The sequence below is a fragment of the Natator depressus genome, chromosome 14 (genome assembly GCF_965152275.1).
Source record: "Natator depressus isolate rNatDep1 chromosome 14, rNatDep2.hap1, whole genome shotgun sequence".
Taxonomy (NCBI): domain Eukaryota; kingdom Metazoa; phylum Chordata; order Testudines; family Cheloniidae; genus Natator; species Natator depressus.
This window is the reverse complement of record NC_134247.1, coordinates 44,108,594-44,127,591: the sequence shown is the minus strand read 5'-3', so window position 1 is coordinate 44,127,591 and position 18,998 is coordinate 44,108,594. Positions and strand designations below refer to the sequence as shown.

General features: G+C 50.0%; 1 protein-coding gene across 1 annotated transcript; it reads left to right on the top strand.

Moving 5' to 3' along the window:
* Positions 1-154: 154 nt before the first annotated feature.
* On the top strand, positions 155-18,609 carry LOC141998658 (C-type lectin domain family 2 member B-like). The gene is made up of 6 exons (XM_074971531.1): positions 155-328; positions 1,160-1,413; positions 1,972-2,070; positions 9,845-10,080; positions 16,586-16,692; positions 18,001-18,609. Exons 2-6 carry the CDS (start codon positions 1,320-1,322, stop codon positions 18,116-18,118), a joined length of 654 nt encoding a protein of 217 aa, XP_074827632.1. The 5' UTR covers positions 155-328; positions 1,160-1,319; the 3' UTR covers positions 18,119-18,609.
* Positions 18,610-18,998: the final 389 nt, after the last annotated feature.

The window sequence follows — 18,998 nt, the reverse complement described above, 5'->3', positions numbered from 1 at the left end:
GGGTGGGCGGAGCGTTGGGCGGTGCTGAGTGGCGGAGCGGTGACAGGGGGCGGGGCAGAGCGTTGGGCGGTGCTGAGTGGCTGTTGCAGGGCGCGGGGCAGAGCGTTGGGCGGCGCTGAGTGGCTGTTGCAGGGGGCGGGGCAGAGCGTTGCGCGGCGCTGAGTGGCTGTTGCAGGGCGCGGAGCGAGCCCGGAAGAGCCCGGAGACGCTGAGCCGATCAGAGCCCGGAGAACGCGCGGAGCGAGGCTCGTGGCTCCCCGCGTCCGATCCCCGCGATCCCGGCCCGGCCCCGCACGTGCCGCCCGCCCGGAGCCCGCGGGAGTTTCGGGTAAGAGGCGCGGCCGCCCGGGGAAGCCGACGGGCCGGGCAGGGGGGTCCCCCCGATATTACGGGGCTGGGGCGGGGCTCGTGCCCTGCGCGCCCCTCGGGGCAAACCACAGACACGCTGCCCCCGGCTCGTGTGTTCTGGGGGGAAACGCCCCGGCCGGGGCACGGCGGGTCCCTCCCGCCCTGGCTGGCCCGCAGCGGGTCTCTGCTGGCCGGGGGTGAAAGTAAATTAAAGGAGTTACGGGTTTGCCGGAGTCCTGAGGGGGGGGCGCGGCCCCAGCCGGGCGACGTGAATTCAAGGGCCCGGGGACCCCGGCCGCTGCAGCGCTCCGGGCGTTTTAAATCCCTGCTGCAGCCCCGGGGCTCCTGCCCCTGTGGGGACCCCCGGGCCCTTTAAAGCCGGGCCAAGCCCCTGCTGCCAGAGCTCCGGAGGTGATTTGAAGGGCCTGGGGCTCCCCGCGGTGGCAGGAGCACCGGGCCCTTTAAATCACCGCCGGGGAAGCCGGTCTGGTCCGGCAGGGTGTACTGGCTCTTGCCAATACGCTGGTCCGGACCGGCTTACTTTCACCTCTGCTGCTTCCCGGAAGGCTCTGCCCCTCTTTTCCCCTCCCCCCTGCCCCCGCTGGGTACCTGTCCCGGGTGGGCGGGGCCTGTGGCAGATCAGGTCTCTGAAGCCCTGGGGGGTGGAGGGGCCGGTGGGGGTTAAGGGGGTTTAATCATCATGGCACCGCCTCTGGCAGGGGGTTGGGCTGCTGGGCAGGGAACGAGAAACCACAAATCGCCCCCCCTCCCTCCTGCTGACCTGTCCTGCTGGGTCTGTCTTGACTTCCAGATCGGCTGGAGAGTCCGGAGCAGGGGGGCGACCATGGCCAAGACCCCCGCCTCAGCTCGGCTTGGCGGCTGCTGAATGGGACCCAGTCAGACCGAGAGGAGCCGACCCCAGCCCAGCGCCTGCAGCAGTGCCTGTAGCCTGGGTGTCGCTGAGAGAGACAATGGGGCCAGCAGCTGGACCTGCTGGGGGCGAAGAGCCGCTGCAGGAGTGGCCTGTTGAGGGCAGTGGACGCCTGGAGGCTGGAGGGGAGCCAGGTAAACGGGCGTCACTGCCTGGGAACAGGCTGGAGAGAGACATTGAGGCTGCCCCACATGGGGCCAGACCCTCAGTGGGAGCAGCCAGTGCCCAGCAACCCCCCGTCTGTGGGCAGCAGGGACTGGATCTCCCCTGGGGGCTGGCAGGGCACCGATCCCTGGCTCACAGCTGCTGTCTGGCGGACACAGCGGGGGCTGTGCAGGGGCCTTCTGGGCTGGGTGTATCAGACCCCCTATGACCGCACTGGGCCATCTTTGCCTGGTTCGTTCTCCCCACTTCTGCTGTGTATGGCCAGTGTGAGACCCCAGTGTGCGGGGACAGGGGCACTCCGTAGTGTTGGCCCAGCCAGCACTCAGCAGGGGGCAGAGCAGGGGTGGGGATGGGGGGGCAGTTTGAGCTCCTGCCCCCAGAGCATGCGGGTCCTTGTCTCTGTACCCCAGAGCGTCTGAGGGAAGGAGCAATCGACAGAACGGTGCATGTTCCAGGGCAGCTCCAGCCCTGGTGCTGTCAGTGAGACGTGTCCTCGCAGCCCTGCCTGACGGGTCTTTCTGTTTCAGAACCTCGCTGTAACTCCAAGAAATGTAACTACTACAAGAAATATAGAATTGTGCTTGCAATTGTGTCCTTATGTCTCATCGCTGTTACTGTCCTGGCAGGTGAGTTCTCAGGCCTCCCTTCCCCCTCTCTGCACATCCCATTCTACCTGGAGCCACCACAGTCACAGTCTCTCCTCCTGGCCTATCTGGCTTCTGCCCCTGGGACAGAGGATTCCTGGGGGATGTTCCTCTCCGACCCTCCTCCTGCTCCCTCCCAGAGCCCTGCACCTGGGCACTCTCTGTGTTGGGACTGAAATTAGTTCCCCCAGCAGATCTCTGAGCACTTTGGGTCCGAGTGACTATTGCTGGGCCCCAGGCACAGTCACCGATACCCGTGTAGAGTGCGGGTGATTGACCGGAGAAGGTGCAGGGCAGCAATGAGCTGGGCCCTCTGCCTGCAGTATGTCTCCCTGAGGTACCAGCCTGGCCTTCCTGCATCCCCGGGTTGTGCCCGGGGCCGGGGTGGCAGAACCTGCAGCGTCACTGAAATGGGCCTTACAATGCAGTGCGGACACTGCCATCAAGGGAGCTGGTTTGTCTGTCTGGTTTTTGGTTTTGGCTTGGTTAAAGTTTACAGTGTGGTCTATTGGGGATTGTGTGTTTGGGGACTGTGGGGGCCAGAGGCCTGCTAGATGTGGGTGCACTAGCAAGGCTCTAGCCTCCTGTCCTTTCATCCTTGGACATCCTTGTGATGACTCTCTTCCTGTGTGTTAACACGGGGCAGGGCTGACCTAGGAGAGAAGGGCTTAAAAGCCAGACACTAAGGCTATGTCTGCACAGTGCTAAAAGTCCAGCAGTATGGCAGTGGCTGGCCCATCTCTGTTGACTCAGGTTCGTGGGGCTCAGGCTGCAGGGCTAAAACTTGCTGTGTAGCTGTTTGGGCTCAGGCTCCATTGTCACAGGGTCCCAGGGCTCGGGCTCCAGCCCAGGCTTGAGCATCTACACAGCGGTTTTTCAGCCCCGTGAGCCTGAGTCAGGTCACCTGGGCCAGCTGCGGGGTTTTTTCTTGCCGTGTAGACACACCCTAAGCGATCAAAGGGAGCTAGCAAACAGGGGAGTTTGAGAGGGGGTTTGTAGGAGGGAGAAGGAATAAAATTAGTATGGTTCGGTAGGGCCCCATAGCCAGTGCCAACACTGCTCCTGGCTCCGCCACTTGTAACTTTGTCCTGACAGAGAATCTGGCCATGGATGCCTCTACCCAGGTCCTGGTGTGGATTTGCAGAGACTGGCCTGCATTTCCGCATCACAGAAAGCCAGGCTGGGGGAACTATCCCGTGTGATGGGTGCTTACTGGTAGAATCTCTCAGGAAGCAGGTGGGAGAGCTGCAGGTGGAGGTGGCTAGGCTGAGAAGCATCCATGCACATGAGGAATTCATTGCAAATATGCATATGAAGACCTCCAAGGTGGAGGAGCAATCCAGAGGGAGAGGACTGCACTAGCTGGCTGCTGGCTACTGCTGGCAGCAGGCAGTGCTCCACCCCTGCTCCAACCCACCAACCTTGGTTATGAAAAACCAGTGTGCTGCCCTGGCAACGAGGGTGACGAGTCTCCCCCAAAGGTGGAGGAGCAGAAGCCATGTACCCCCAAGGCTGGGAGGATTACAGCCATCACTCCCAAGAGGAAATGAAGAGTGGTGGTCAGTTACTTAAGGGAGATGGAGACCTCCATCTGCGGGCCTGGCCTGGCATCCTGGGAGCTGTGCTGCCTGCCAGGGGCCTGTATCTGAGACATTACGTAAGGGTTGCCAAGGATCATTTGGCCCTCTGACTACTACCCCATGCTGCTCATCCATGTGGGCACTAATGATACTGCGAGGTCTGACCCTGAACAGATCAGAAGTGACGACAGGGCTCTGGGAGTTAGGGTGAAGGAGTTGGGGGTGCAGGTGACGTTCTCTTCGATCCTTCCCGTCAAGTGTGGGGGCCGAGGTAGAGACAGACATGTCCTGGTGGTTAATGCATGGCTTAGCCGATGGTGTCGCCAGGAGGACTTTGGCTTTCTCAACCATGGGATGCTGTTCCGAGGAGAAGGACTGCAGAGCAGAGATGAGGTTCCCCCTATCAAGGAAGGGGGAGAAAATCTTTGGATACAGACTGGCTAACCTAGTCAGATGGGCTTTTAACTAGGTTTCACAGGGGCAGGACAACCCAGGGAATTATAGACCAATCATTTTAACCTTAGTACCCAGACAGATAATGGAGCAAATAAATAATTTGTGAGCACCTGGAAGATAATAAGGTGATAAGTAATAGTCCACATAGATTTGTCAAGAAGAGATCATATCAAACCAACCTAAAATCCTACTCTGACAGGGTAACAAGCATTGTGGATAGGAGGGAAGTGGTAGGTGTGGTATATCTTGACTTTAGTAAGACTTTTGATACTGTCTTGCATGACCTTCTCATAAACAAACTAGGGAAATACAGCCTAAATTAACCTACTATAAGGTGGGTGCACAACTAGTTGGAAAACCATACTCAGAGAGTAGATATCAGTGGGTCACAGTCAAGCTGGAAGGACGTATCAAGTGCGGTTCTGCAGGGATCTGTCCTAGTTGCAGTTCTACTCAATATCTTCAGCAATGATTTAGATAATGGCATAGAGAGTACCCTTATAAAGTTTGTGGACAATACCAAGCTGGGAGGCGTTGCAAGTGCTTTGGAGGACAGGACCAGAATTCAAGATGATCTGGAGAAACTGTTTGAAATAAGTATGACTAAGTTCAATAAGAACAAACGCCAAGTCCTACGCTTAGGAAGGAATAATCAATTGCATGAATACAAAACGGGAAATGACTGCCTAGGAAAGAGTATTGCAGAAGAGGATCTGGGGGTTATAGAGGATCACCAACTAAATATGTGTCGTCAATGTAACACTGTTGCAGAAAAAGCAAACATCATTCTAGGATGTATTAGCAGGAGTGTTGTAAGCAAAGCATGAGAAGTAATTCTTCTGCTCTCCTCTGTGCTGATTAGCCTCAACTGGAGTACTGTGTCTAGTTCTGAGCACCACACTTTGGAAAGATGGGGCTAGATTGGAGAGAGTCCAGAGAAGAGCAACAAAAATTATTAAAGGTCTCGAAAACATGAGCTGCGAGGAAAGATTGAAATAAATTGGGTTTGTTTAGTCTGGAGAAGAGAAGACTGAGGGGGAACATAACAGGCTTCAGGTATGTGAAAGATTCTTATAAAGAGGAGGGTGATAAATTGTTCTCCTTAACCACTGAGAACAGGACAAGAGGTAGTGGGCTTTAATTGCAGCAAGGGCAATTTAAATTAGATATTATAAAAAACTTGCTATCATGAAGTATAGTTAAGCACTGGAACAAATTACCTAGGGAGGTTGTGGAATCTCCATTTTTGGAGATTTTTAAGAACATGTTGCACAAACATCTGTCAGGGACGGTCTATGTTTACTTGGTCATGTCTCGGGTGACCTACTGAGGTCCCTTCCAGTCCTACATTTCTATGATTCTGTGACTTGTGCAGAGTTGACCGGTGACCTCGGCAGTGAAGAGTCCCTTAGTGCCATTCACTCCCCAAGTCTGCACAGACCGCACATGGTAGTTCCGAGGGCGGCTGTTCCTGGTGAATGTGAACCCTGCTGTACCATAGTCTGGGGAAGCAGGTGCTGTAAGATTGTCAGGGGTGGATTTATCTTTTGCCCTGGGATCTGATCACTGGACCCCAGGAGAGTTTAGCAGCTAGGAGTGTGGATTGAGTCCAAGCTAGTCTACATCCTTTGTGCCAATGTAATGGCATCAGTGCAGCTGAAGAGAGGGGCTTGCATTGATGCAATTCACTGCAGCGACCACAATGAGCCACCCATCGTTCCACGGAGACTCATTCATCACCAGCATTACATCCATGGAAATTGTTCTGCCATAGACGGCCCCTGAATCCCATTGACTCACACAGTGTAAGGTGAGGGGAGATCTGTGAGCTCTGGGGTTCTTCACCTCCGGGTGCAGGGAGGTTCCCAGAACAAAGAGGTTCCTTGATGTACCTCTTCCATTGTAGGAGGCTTTGGAAGGGACCTAGGAGGTCTGGCAGCCTCTCTCACAGGGTCTCTAGAGTCTTAATATTCAGTGCTCTGTACAGGGTATGAAACTTGTAATTATTAAACTCTCAGCTGCAGTCGCTCCTGAAACGAGTTGCACAAATATAAGCTGAGCATGTGTCAAAAACTATTTTAGGGGCTTGTGTAGAGGAATATTTAGTTCATGGCAAGCTGGGGTGTGGGTCCTCAAGGAATCAATTTTGAAGCACTTAGAGGAGAGGAAAGTGATCAAGAACAGTCAGCATGGATTCACCAAGAGCAAGTCATGCCTGACTAACCTAATTGCCTTCTATGATGAGATAACTGGCTCTGTGGATGAGGGGAAAGCAGTGGACGTGTTATTCCTTGACTTTAGTAAAGCTTTTGATACGGTCTCCCTCAGTATTCTTGCCAGCAAGTTAAAGAAGTATGGGCTGGATGAATGGACTATAAGGTGGATAGAAAGCTGGCTAGATCATCGGGCTCAATGGGTAGTGATCAATGGCTCCATGTCTAATTGGCTACTGGTATCAAGCGGAGTGCCCGAAGGGTCGGTCCTGGGGCCAGTTTTGTTCAATATCATCATTAATGATCTGGAGGATGGCGAGGGTTGCACCCTCAGCAAGTCTGCAGATGACACTAAACTGGGAGGAGTGGTAGGTACGCTGGAGGGTAGGGATAGGATACAGAGGGCCCTAGACAAATTAGAGGATTGGGCCAAAAGAAATCTGATGAGGTTCAACAAGGACAAGTGCAGAGTCCTGCACTTAGGACAGAAGAATCCAATGCACCGCTACAGACTAGGGACCAAATGGCTAGGCAGCAGTTCTGCAGAAAAGAATCTAGGGGTTACAGTCTACGAGAAGCTTGATATGAGTTAACAGTGTGTCTTATGAGTAGAGGCTGTGGGAACTGAGATTATTTAGTCTGCAGAAGAGAAGAATGAGGGGGGATTTGATAGCTGCTTTCAACTGCCTGAAAGGGGGTTCCAAAGAGGATGGATCTAGACTGTTCTCAGTGGTACCAGATGACAGAACGAGGAGTAATGGTCTCCAGTTGCGGTGGGGGAGGTTTAGGTTGGGTATTAGGAAAAACTTTTTCACTAGGAGGGTGGTGAAGCACTGGAATGGGTTACCTAGGGAGGTGGTGGAATCTCCATCCTTAGAGGTTTTAAGGCCTGGCTTGACAAAGCCCTGGCTGGGATGATTTAGCTGGGGATTGGTCCTGCTTTGAGCAGGGGGTTGGGCTAGATGACATTTGACATTTAATTGCTTAATCCCCTTTGAAAAATAGATTTAGGCTTGTCTACCCTAAAAGGCTATAATGCTGCAGTTCTCCCATTACCATAGGTAATCCACCTCCCCAGAAATGGTAGATAAGATGACAGAAGGATTCTTCCCTCGACCTAGCACTGTCTAAAATGGGGGTTAGGTCATCTTTACTATGCTCTCAAGAGTGTGGATTTTTCATACCCTTGAGTGATGTCATTAAACCAACTTAATTTTCTAGTATAGACCAGGCCTTAGGTTCCTAAGTCAGTTAAATGCTGCAATCCTGAACACAGAAATTCCTAAATATATTTCCAAGAAACCAAGAAACACTTGACAAGAATAGTAGAAGGAAATATTTTCTTTTCATATATTACTACTTCCTGTACAGAATGATGCGGACCCGTGAGTAGGAAGAAGAACATAGGAGCAAAATTGAATAAAAGTACTTCACAGTTTCATTGCAACTTTCAGCTTAGGATTTCAATTGCTTCATAAATATCAATGAATTAAACCCCCAGAATACTGTGCGAGGTGACTGAATATTACACAGACCCATTTAGAGATCAACAAACTGAGGTACAGTGACAACGAACAGAGAGCAATGTGTGCTTTTGAAGGAGAGAAGCAGAAAGACTGAATGGACATTGAAGAAAAGTCTGGGAGCTTCTGACATGCAAAGTGGTATATGTGGCTGGGGAGTAGTTGGAGCAATGGGAGAAAGTGAAAGAAAGACTGTTTCTGAAGATGTTCCTGAGGTCCCTTCCAACCCTGATATTCTATGAATCTACCTCACACTAGTCTGCTCTGAGTTCTCAGTGTGCACCTTGCTGATGCACGTTTAAATTTGTTAATGTGATTTGATCTATTCCTCTTTGAAAGGGGAGTAGATCAAAATGTATTAACAAACTGTTAATGCATGTCAGTAGGGTGCCCATAGACAGTCAGACCGCAGCAGACTGGTGTGGGGTAGATTCACACCTCAGCTAGATGCAAACATTTAGATCGTGGTGACAGGCCCTAATCACTGACTTCCCTACTCAGTTCCACAGTATGCATGCGCATGGTAGTATGCACTACGCCGGGGTAGTCAATTATTTTTAGTCAAGGTCCACATTTCTTGGTCAAGGTGTAGCCAAGGTCCAGACTGCAGAGAAAATAAAAAAATATAACAAAAGTAAAGTAAAAAGATCTCTGGCAATAAAAAGCACCTGGTGGTCCAGATTTGACCCATGGTCCACCTATTGGCTACTCCTGCACTACACAGTTAACTCTCCAGGGCCATCTCCATCTCAGCATGCCTTGTGTGTGAGCTGAGCATGCTCTTTCTTTGATAACAACGGCCTGGTTTCCTAACTCAGTGTCTGTTCCTCACTGAGCGCCAGCCACATGGGTGCAGCTACCGAGTTACTCTGGTGCAGAAAAGGAGATATGCTCAAAAATCACTGGAGGGGTTTGACTCAAAAACTTCCCACCACAGAAAAGATCGTCTAAGGAAACAATCCCTTCCAGGCGGAGAGCAAGCAGGAGGGATTATTGTGGGGGAAACCACTAACAGATGCGGGGTTTAACAGTTCTTACCCATCGTGTCCCTAATCGACCCACCTCTGGCTATCCATCCGCTGCACTGGATGTGAGTTATGGTGATCCTACTGCTGCTGTCTGATGGCACTGAAATATATATATATATTGTTATAACTGCCTTCACTTCCCCTCTAAACCACTTCAGTTAGTTACTAGGTCAGTAACCCGGTCAAAAAGGGAAATGAGGATGGTTTGGCATGATTTGTTCTTGGCAAATCCATGTAGGGTTTTCCTCATTACTCTGTTATCCTCTAGGTGTTTACACATTGTTTAATAATTTGATCCAATTGAAATATTCCTGCTCTATTGACAGTGGTTGGGGAGGCAGACCCAGTCAGAGTGGCTGCCAGCCCTTAAAGTCTGCTTCTAATTTTATATGAGCGCCCTTCTCTTTTTAGTAGCATTATCAGGGCCTAGCAGGGCTGACATCATCCTCTGTGCTGGGTCCAGCACTTTCAAATTTCAGTGTTTTATCTCCTGAAATGAGTATTCACACTTTGGTCTCAACATACCTCTCCAGGAGAGCAAAGCAAAGAGCAGGAAGAGGGAATCAGCCAGCCCAGTGTAGCAGTCTGTGTCCTAGCTGATCAGAACAAAATCGAGCTTTTCTGTATTCTCCTGCTGGTCCCTTGACAGCTCTGCAGCTCCCTGAATTTGGGCCTAGCTCTGAATTCTGCATTTTGTGCTGATGCATGGAAATCCTGTCTGTGTGCATCCTCACTGAATTCAGCCCAACACTCCACACCAACAAACCGAGGCGTGGTGGCCCCTCATAACTGGTTCAGTTTCTAACGACCTCCTGGCTCCCTCCCATCCTCTGAGCAGCTTCCAGAGTCTTCAGGCGTCTGAAATGTGGATCTGATGAGCTTATTCTTATTTGCTCTTCTCGGAGAGCACGTATATGTGTCACCAATCTCTTAACCCTGTGTTCTTTCTTTTTCAGTGCTCCTATTCACAAGATCTTTGGTTGGTCAAGTCACCTCTACTGTCCCCTCTCAGGGCCCCCCTTTTGTCCCATCTCAGGGTCCCCCTTTTGGCCTCTGCTGCCTGGAGGAATGGGTCGGATACCAAGGAAAATGCTACTATTTCTCAGAGGAAGAAAAGAACTGGAATTCTAGCCAGCACTTCTGCTCTTCGTTCAATGCTTCCCTGGCTGTGATTGACACCCAGCAGGAAAAGGTGAGACTCCTGCAGATTCTTTCTAACTGCAATGGACTGGGCTTGGCATGACAGACAGAGCTGGAATGTCGGCAGAGCCCCACCCCTGGAGTGGGAGTAGGACCTTTGATGTTTCTCAGGATTGGAGGCAAGAATGAGTGAGATTCTGGAAGCCAAGTCCCTGCCCTGGCTATCAATGTGCCTCTGTGATCAGTACGGACCTTTTGAACCCTCAGCTTCTGACTGGAGATGGCAGCTTTATGGCTTCCCAGCCTCCCCTGCCCAGATTTGCGTTTTCTTGGCAACCAGCCAGGGTAATTGGAGTTGGTGGCTTCTGTTAGTCTCTTTACTGCATCCATATTATTAATGGGTTTGCCGGTCGTTGTTATAAAACCCCTGCGTGACCACACATCCATGTAGTCGTGCACTACTCTGAACGCGTACCTGCTATCTGTGTACACTGAGTCTTTTGCCCTCCCCCACTCTTAGGGCTTCAGTGGGGGCTGTTAACTCTGCTTCTCAGGCTGATTTTGAACCATTCAACTGACCTGACGCTCTTACCGTTCCATCACTGACTGCCACTGCCCATCCTGTACATGGCACTCCATTTGCATACTTCCTTGATCCATCTACATACAAAACCATGTCTGGATTCTCCAATGGCTCTTCCTTAACTATTCCCTGCACTTCCTCCCCCTTATCTAGGAGTACTCGTGTACCTCTCCATCTGTGTTCAGGTATTCAACCACATTTATTCCTTTGTCCCTCAACCACATTTATTCATTTGTCCCTCACTATGGGAAAATTGGGGTTTTTGCAGACACGGTGTTGATTCCCCCTGACTCCTGCTGGCATCCGTTATGGATTTTAACCGCCCGGTATTAAGGAGGTCAATGAGTGTGTGTGTGGGGTGTGCAATACCAGCGTGCCCGTAAGGGTGTATGGCTTGCAGGCTTTTACAGCCCAGGTTCCACAATCCGGGGCGGCCACACACGCCGGTAGCCCTTGCGATATAGGGGGTCTTAGGGTGGACATGTATGCCCCCGGGCGCTGTCGGTCGCCGTAGAGCTGGGTCAGCACTGCAGCGTATTGGGTTTTACTATGATTGCAGTAAAAGTGGAATGGTTTTCCCATGTCGGGTAAGCCCAGGCTGGGGGCGGAGGCTAGAGCTTGCTTTACCTTTATGAATGCCTCCTCTTGTGCCAGGCCCCATGTTACTGGCTCATTGGCGGTAAGTACTTGGATCGGCTCCACCATTTCTGAGTACTCCGGTATATATGCCCTGCAGTAGTTAAGGAGTCCCAGCACTTTCCAGACTTCTTTATCTGTCCGTGGCCTTTTTAACTCTCGAATGGCCCCTCTTCTGTCTGCTGTGAGGGTTTTTACTCCCTGCGCTATCTCGTGCCCTAAATACAGGACCTCTGACTGCTGTAACTGACCTTTCTTCGCGCTTAACTTAAATCCGGCTTCGCGAAGATACATAAACAGTCTGTTTAGGGTTTTTAAGTGATCCCTCTCATTTGAACTGGCGATTAGCAAGTCATCGACATACTGCAGTATCCACGTATCTCCCTCCAAGGGCACCCGTGCTATTGTTTCTGCCATTGCCATATGGAAGATGGAAGGAGAGTTCTGGAACCCCTGGGAAACACGGGTCCAAGAGTACTGCTGGTCTCCCAGTGTAAATGCGAATTTCTCCTGGCTCTCTCTCGCGAGAGCAATGCTCCAAAATCCATTTGCTACATCTAGGACTGAAAACACTGAGTGACCCGGTTTTAGCAAATTGAGAATAGTGGCAGGGCTTGCCACAATAGGATGGGCTTTTGCGGTCACCCGGTTAAGGTGGGTGTAGTCTATAGTTAACCTCCTTGCCCCATCCGGCTTCCGGATGGGCCATATTGGGGAGTTAGTTGTAGAGGTGGTTTTCCTCACCACCCCTCTAAATTCTAAATCCGTGACTATGTTTTTAACTGCCTCTAAGGCTTCTGGTTTAATCGGGTACTGCCTGTGAGCTTTGTGTGTTGGCCCTCCTATGACTATAGGCTCCATGTTTACCATTCTGCAGTCCTGTTTATCTGTTGCCCAAACTTCAGGGTGAAGGGAGCACAGTGTCTCCACTGGACTCTCCCCGCACTCTGGCATTATTGCCTTGCTACTGGCAATCGTGGCTATATTTTGGAATGGCCTTTCCTGCTTGGACCCTCTGGTCCATTCAATGCTGCTGGCGCTGGGGTTGAGCTCTCTAAGGAGATCTATGCTGCAAATTGTGTCTCCTTGCTCGGGGCAAACCCAGATTTGGCTTACTGTGATCATATCCTCAAATTCTATTTCTACTGGCTGACTTAGGGTTGCTTTTAATCTTCCCCCTCCCATCCCTTCAATCCATACAGTTCGCTGGGTAAGGGGAGGTCTTGGCTGGTTATCGATACCAAGGCTCCCGTGTCTATTAACATTTTGCACGACTGGCCCCCTACTCGTGCGTTATGAAACATCCATGGGTCGCCTACGGTGCCAGCCACGGAGGCTGCTATTACCTACTTGCTAGCCAGGAGTTTGAGTAACTCCTGGATTTGTTTAGCCTGTTCCTGTTCTTGGGTTCTGGTTTTATACTTTTTGTGTTGCTTGCTTGGCCACTGGCCTTCCTTACCCCCACCCGAGGGCGGAAGCAATTCTCTTTCGTGTGGCCAATTTTTTTAGAGTTACTGCACATTTTGGTTCTCTTCTTGTCCTTACAATCACATGCCAGATGTCCTGGCTTGTTACAGGTGTAACAGGTAGCAGATCTGAGTGTGTGAACTGCTGCAACCTCCTCGGAGGGGATGGTTGCCACTATCTTCTTTTTCTTTCTATTTTCTAAATCCGTGGCCCATTTCATCACGGCTGAGTATGAATCTCCAACCAAGTTGCCTAACGCCAGGACCGCTTGGTGGTCCGCAGACAATCCTTCTTTTAGAATTTTGGAGGAACGCGTCATGGTCTCGGGTTGTTATATTATCCAGGCCTGAATAAGAGCAGAACGCATCCCACTTCTTTTCGGTATAGGACGTGGCAGACTCCCCTTTCTGCTGAATCACTGATTGCAAGGCCTCCCATTTGGTGGTTTGAGCTCCTAGAGCTGTAGAAAGTGCAGCTTTAAATTTGGTTACGCTTCCGGATTCTGGGTTCGGGGCTGGTTCTTCTGTGAGAGCCGCTCCCACCTGGTTGGAGTCATGATCCTCAGCCCAGTGCCTGGTTTTCCATTTGTTGTCTAAGTTGTCCCACACATCCCTGGGACATTTGCACTTGGCCAGGATGTTGTTAGAGAGCTTATGCCTTCACTCTCCCACTTCCCTGGTCCTTCTCGCATGAACAGAGAGCAACAATACCCGAAGTCCAAAGGTGCAAACAATTCGATGTTTATTGGGGTGAACTTCCAGCAAGCTTAAATACAAATTCCTTTTCCTTATTTTCGAATCCCAACTTACTTCCTGTTTGCCCCTAATTTATATAGTAATATTCTTAGCTATACCTTAACCAATCATTCTACTGAAATTTAACTAACCAATCCTAACATATTGTAACATGATTAGCTAATCAATTATATCCCACCACAATAATTAGATTACACCCAGCAAAATTAATTATACAGCAGACAGAAACAATCACAGAACCAGACAGAGATTATACAGACAAACAATAGCAAAGTGGGAACTATAATGACAAAACAATACAGAAGTGAGGATTTCACATCCCAGCTGTTGATAAGTGAGTTCTTCCCAGACAGGATGCTATCAAACTAAGTTTCCTTTTACATTTTCTAGGCACTTCCCTTTCTCTGGAGGTGATAGGAATTATCAGGACAGGATTGTATTCAGGACAGGATTGTATTCCTAACAGCCCAATAGCACCTTCTTTCAATGTGACTAGTTTGGAATGTGAGGATGTGACTGTTCGCTTCCTGGCTTATGGCTGCCTCTGCTGCTTAGCCAAAGGCCTTAGCCTAAGCACAGGGCCTCAAACTGTCACAGTAAGAGAAGGCCCTTACACCAGCAGACAGTGATTTTGATTCTTTCTTTTATACCTCTAACTAGCCAAGTAATAAGAATACCCCTAAATTCTTAAAGTACAGGCCTTTACAGACAGGCCTGAATATCTATATCCTAACAGATGTGAACATCCTTTTTGTGTAGGCCGTGCATTTCAGTCAGGCCATCCGGTTTGTCCCAGAACTCGGCATTCTTATTATCGCGCTTGAGTTCGGGGAGATCGGACAGCAGCACCTGGTTTTCCTGTGGGGTAAAGGGACGGTAGATCTCGGTGGTTTCAGTCCTGAATCCCCGTCCTGGCTCACCATTCGCATTAACATTTCTGAGCCTTCTTGACTGCGTTTTAATTGGTGCCATGCGTTTGTACATGATGGCAACTAACCCCTGTGGCTCCCCCTCACCCCCCGTTATCCCTGGTGGTGCCCAGATTTGGCCCTTGAGGTGCTGGCCCATATGGGGACATGTATGGAGGGGGTTCAGGTCTATCGCCTTTGCTCCTCACTGCCAGATCTTTCCACGGATAATTAATCGGTGGTACAGTTGGCTGTCAAGTGCCAGTTGTGAGCTCCCCCTCTTCTAATCTAGGGGTGTGCCCGTGGCATGGTCATTTTGATTCTGTTGCTTTGGGATCTTTCCCGTCTGCCTGACAGCTACACATTTTGAAGGGAGTATTGTCATTCTGGTACAGGCTTTTATCTCTTAGTGCCTTATTATCAGCTTTTAGAGTTTTATTTTCCTTTTCTTTATATTGAGGATATCCAATATTACTATCACTGCTTTGTCTGTTTTGTCACCTTTTTGGTCATTCCACCATTCAACCAACTCTTCCGCTGGTCCGGCTGCAGCATAATTTGCTTTTTTAACTGCCGCCTGCCGGGTCTTTATGTGTTTATACTCTAAATATTCCCGAGGGCTGACTTTCGTCTCCCCCTTAGATGCCATGGCTTTTTGATTACCCCGACTGCTGACCTTATTGGGGAAGTACGTTCCCCCCCACACTGCCCCGCTTATCACCATGGTCTCAATTTACACAAAATTGCTGGCCTTGCTGGGGACTTGTACTATTCAAGGGAATATACATCACGTGCCTGATGGGGGGCGCTCTGTCAGGACTTGCAATGTTACGTACAATGAGGAAGTGGGATCACCAGTTCGCACTGCCTACCACTCGCATACCCAGCCAATTCTGGGCTTAACTCACGGCCAGTCGCTTGCTGGTGGTTTGTCCAATCCTCCGTAACACACCCCTTAGTTAAACAGTATATAACCCTCTTGTACGCGTCTCCCTTCCCAATTGGTACCCCTTTTTAACCCCTACACTTGGATTACACATGTCTAGGTTCCTTTTCACTTAAATTTTAAAAAGCGGGAGCAAGCTGTTTCTGAAGGGGATGAGAGACGTTTATCCCTAGCCTAATGAGGTGGTAAATTAAACATACTCACCTCTCTTTTGGATGTCTGACTCTGGCGCCCAATCAGTTCACAAACTTGTATCCCATCTTCATCGCCATCTGAAGGAACAGAGATGGACACCGTGTAGAGTCAAGCAGCAGGGATTATTACACACAGCGCTGGCAGAGTTTCACTTTGCTTATCAGGCCTAGTGAGACACTGCCAAACAATTGATTACAATAGATTATATAGGGTGCCGATGGGTGGAGAGAAGCAACGGGGTGGGAATTCCCGAGCCCCTGGCTAGGTTCTAGCAGCAAGACAAAATTAGTCCAATAAGCCAATAGTCTAAAAGATTACATAATGGCTCCGCCCGTAGCTCAGGTTAACATGTCGCTAATACACAGTTGTTCTCCGTCAAACGTTTCCTGTTGCAATGTGTAGGTTAAATGCTGATTTTTGGTTCCACAGAAAGGAGAGGGCTCTTCCACTGGGCCAACAGGTACGTTCCTGGGGGTTTAAAGCAAAAAGAATAGTGAGCAGTACACAGCTATAGCAATTGTTTTAGGGTTACCACTGTGTTTCTGCGAACTAGGATTAGCACCTGTGAAAGGGAGGATGTCATAGCTCATGCTGACATGTTAGGCCTCTCCCTGAACTCTGGTTGGCCTTTGGGGAGTGTGTCAAGTCAAGCACTTTATCTTCTTCCTTAAGGCTCCTTTCAGTACTTTGTGCCTGTAACTCTGACTCCTAGTAAGTCTCACAATCTGGAATTATGCTGACTCCACTTAACTAGTTGAAACAAAACAAGGTTGTCTCCTGTTTACCCCAGCTGTCTTTTAGCCATGTATTGTTCATTGTTAGCTAGGCCTCATGCCTCAGACCAAGCTGTGGAATTTGGGCCTATGTGAAAAGTTCTTAACAGAGACTGTGGTCAAGGTCTTACATACATATTAATGGATTTTTGGCCTTTCAGTAACTATACTGGTATAGCTCATGCTCTGCAACTCTGATGTGGAGCCAAGCCCTTAGCTACACAACTGAGATTCCCTGTGGGGCAGGATCCCAGGAACACGGCAGAGTCTGATACACACTGTCCTGTTGTTAAGGATTTCATGGTGCGCTATGCAGGCCTCGTTGAGCACTGGATTGGGCTCAGAAGAGAATCAAGCCAGCCCTGGAAGTGGGTGAATGGAACCATGTTCAACCAGCAGCTGTGAGTCCATTTCTGTCTTTTTGCTTTCCCAGGGGTAAATCACAAGCGACTGAAACGTTAGCTTGGATGGATCCACAGCTTACCCCATTAGAGCTTTTAATCTTAAAACCGGTGTTAAAATAGGGCCTAACTTTTCTGTGCAGCACAGTACGGTGCAGGGAGGATTGTGTGTCTCTGGCCTTGATCTGGGCTCCCAATGCCCTTTCTCCAGCCTGCTGTCTCGGTAGGAGTTAAAACCCCTGGGGGTTAGCGTCCCAGTGGATGCACCTTTGCCGTGAAACAGGCTGTAACGCCAGAGGCTCTTTGTGATCCCTTGCTGATCAGCGCAGCTGCTGCATTTGTCTTGCGCATGGGCTGTGCACTGCCTACCCCCCCAGGCACCAACTTTCTAAAGTGCCGGGGGGTGCTTGACCCCCGGCTCTGCTCCAGGCCCCGCCCCCACTCCACTCCTTCCTCCAAGGCCCCACCCCCACCCCGCCTCTTCCCACCCCCACTCCACACCTGCCCCGCCCAGTTCTGCCTCCTACCTCGAGCACGCCGCATCCTTGCTCGTTCCCCCTCCCCCCAGAGTCTCCTGCATACCGCGAAACAGCTGATCGCAGCGGGCGGGAGGCGCGGGGAGGGAGGGGAGAGGCACTGATCTGTGGGGCCCACCGGCTGATGGGAGGCGCTGGGTGGTGGTGGGGGGAGCTGATAGGGGGGCTATCGGTGGATGCTTAGCACCCACCATTTTTTTCCTGTGGGTGCTCCACCCCCGGAGCACCCACGGAGTCAGCACCTATGCCTACATCTAACTCAGGCCCAGATCCTTAAAGGATCTGGGCCTGGGTTACTTTTAATTTGAAGGTGCTAAATAGACATCTCACTGTTCTGATACACTTCAGTTTCCATGGTCTGCCGACTCAGGCAGAGGTTGCTACATTGGCTACACTCTGTTTGTATTTTTAAAGTTTGCATCACTCGTAAAGGGTTAGAATTTTTTTTTTTTTTAAGATAGCTGACTATGGCCGTGCCATGGAAAAATTCTGGTGTGCTGAGCAGCCAAGAGCCGCCCCACTCGGATCCCTTTTTCGGCTTGCTGTGCCTAATGATTGCCTGAAATGTTTTCTCCTGTTCTGATCCTTGGCTGCCAGGCAGGAGTTTGGGGTGAATCCTGTTGCTGGTGCAGAAAGGGGAAACCCTGAGAACCTGTGAGCGCTGCAGCTCTGTGTCACCATCCAAATGAGTGGAACGCCACCTTGACCGTGATTATTGTGGGTGGAGGAGGAAACGTTCAGCTCCTGACTAGCTCCATGACTTACATTACAGGTTTGAAGTAAGAGCAGAAGGGGACTGCGCATATCTGAGCAATGTCTTCGTGAGCTCTTCAAGGTGCTATTCTCTGAGGAACTGGATCTGTAGCAAACCTGATGCATATACAAAGTGAAAGGAACATGCAATGGAGGGGGACAAGTAGAGATGTAAAAGTTTAACCAGTTAACCCATAAGCCTAATGCTTATCAGCAAGGCACTACCAATTTCATGGGGTATGAAAAATGCATCAGGGGCCAAAATAAGCCCTTCCCTGTGAAATCCGATGTCTCCTTGTTCCACCCTTCCAGAAGCAGCAGCAAGACACCTTCATCACCCTCCTCCTGCACACGTCATTGCTTCCTTCCCTCCTCCCCTGTCCTCCCCCAGCACTGAATGCTTGTTTGGCTGAGCGATTGGCTGAACAAGAAGTAGGACTGGGCGGACTTGTAGGCTCTAAAGTTTTACGCTGTTTTATTAAGTGCAGTTACTCTTTTTTACATAATTCTGCATTTGTAAGTTCAACTTTCATGATAAAGAGATTGCACTACAGTACTTCAGTGAGGTGAATTCAAGTTTCTTTTTTACAATGGAAATGTTTGTAATAAATATAAAGTGAGCACTGTACACTTTGTGTTCTGTGTTGTAATTGAAATCAATATATTTTGAAACTGTAGAAAACATCCAAAAATATTTAAATGGTATTCTAGTATTGTTTAACAGTGCCATTAATTGCGCAATTAATCGTGATTTTTTTTTTAATCGCTTGACAGCCCTAATTAATACAAAACATACAGGCATGACATCTCCCCATGGTTACAAGCTGGACTGTGGGACTGCTGCGTCCCCTTAAACTCTCCAGCCTGGGCTCTCTCACGGTGCCATGCAAGTGACGAGCAGCAAACCCCTCCGTGTACTGTGATCACTCAGCCATCAACAGGTGGAGACACAGCCAAATGAGTTTACGAGTATCTCTGTCAAACCACGCTGTGACGTTCCCCTGGTGTTATCTGGAC

Bases quoted from the DNA above. Each gene is read 5' to 3' on its own strand.
- LOC141998658 (XM_074971531.1), top strand. From the start codon at position 1,320: ATGGGGCCAGCAGCTGGACCTGCTGGGGGCGAAGAGCCGCTGCAGGAG. The intron at 2,071-9,844 runs GTGAGTTCTCAG...TTTCTTTTTCAG, and splicing joins CGCTGTTACTGTCCTGGCAG to TGCTCCTATTCACAAGATCT. The intron at 16,693-18,000 runs GTGAGTCCATTT...CTTACATTACAG, and splicing joins ACCATGTTCAACCAGCAGCT to GTTTGAAGTAAGAGCAGAAG.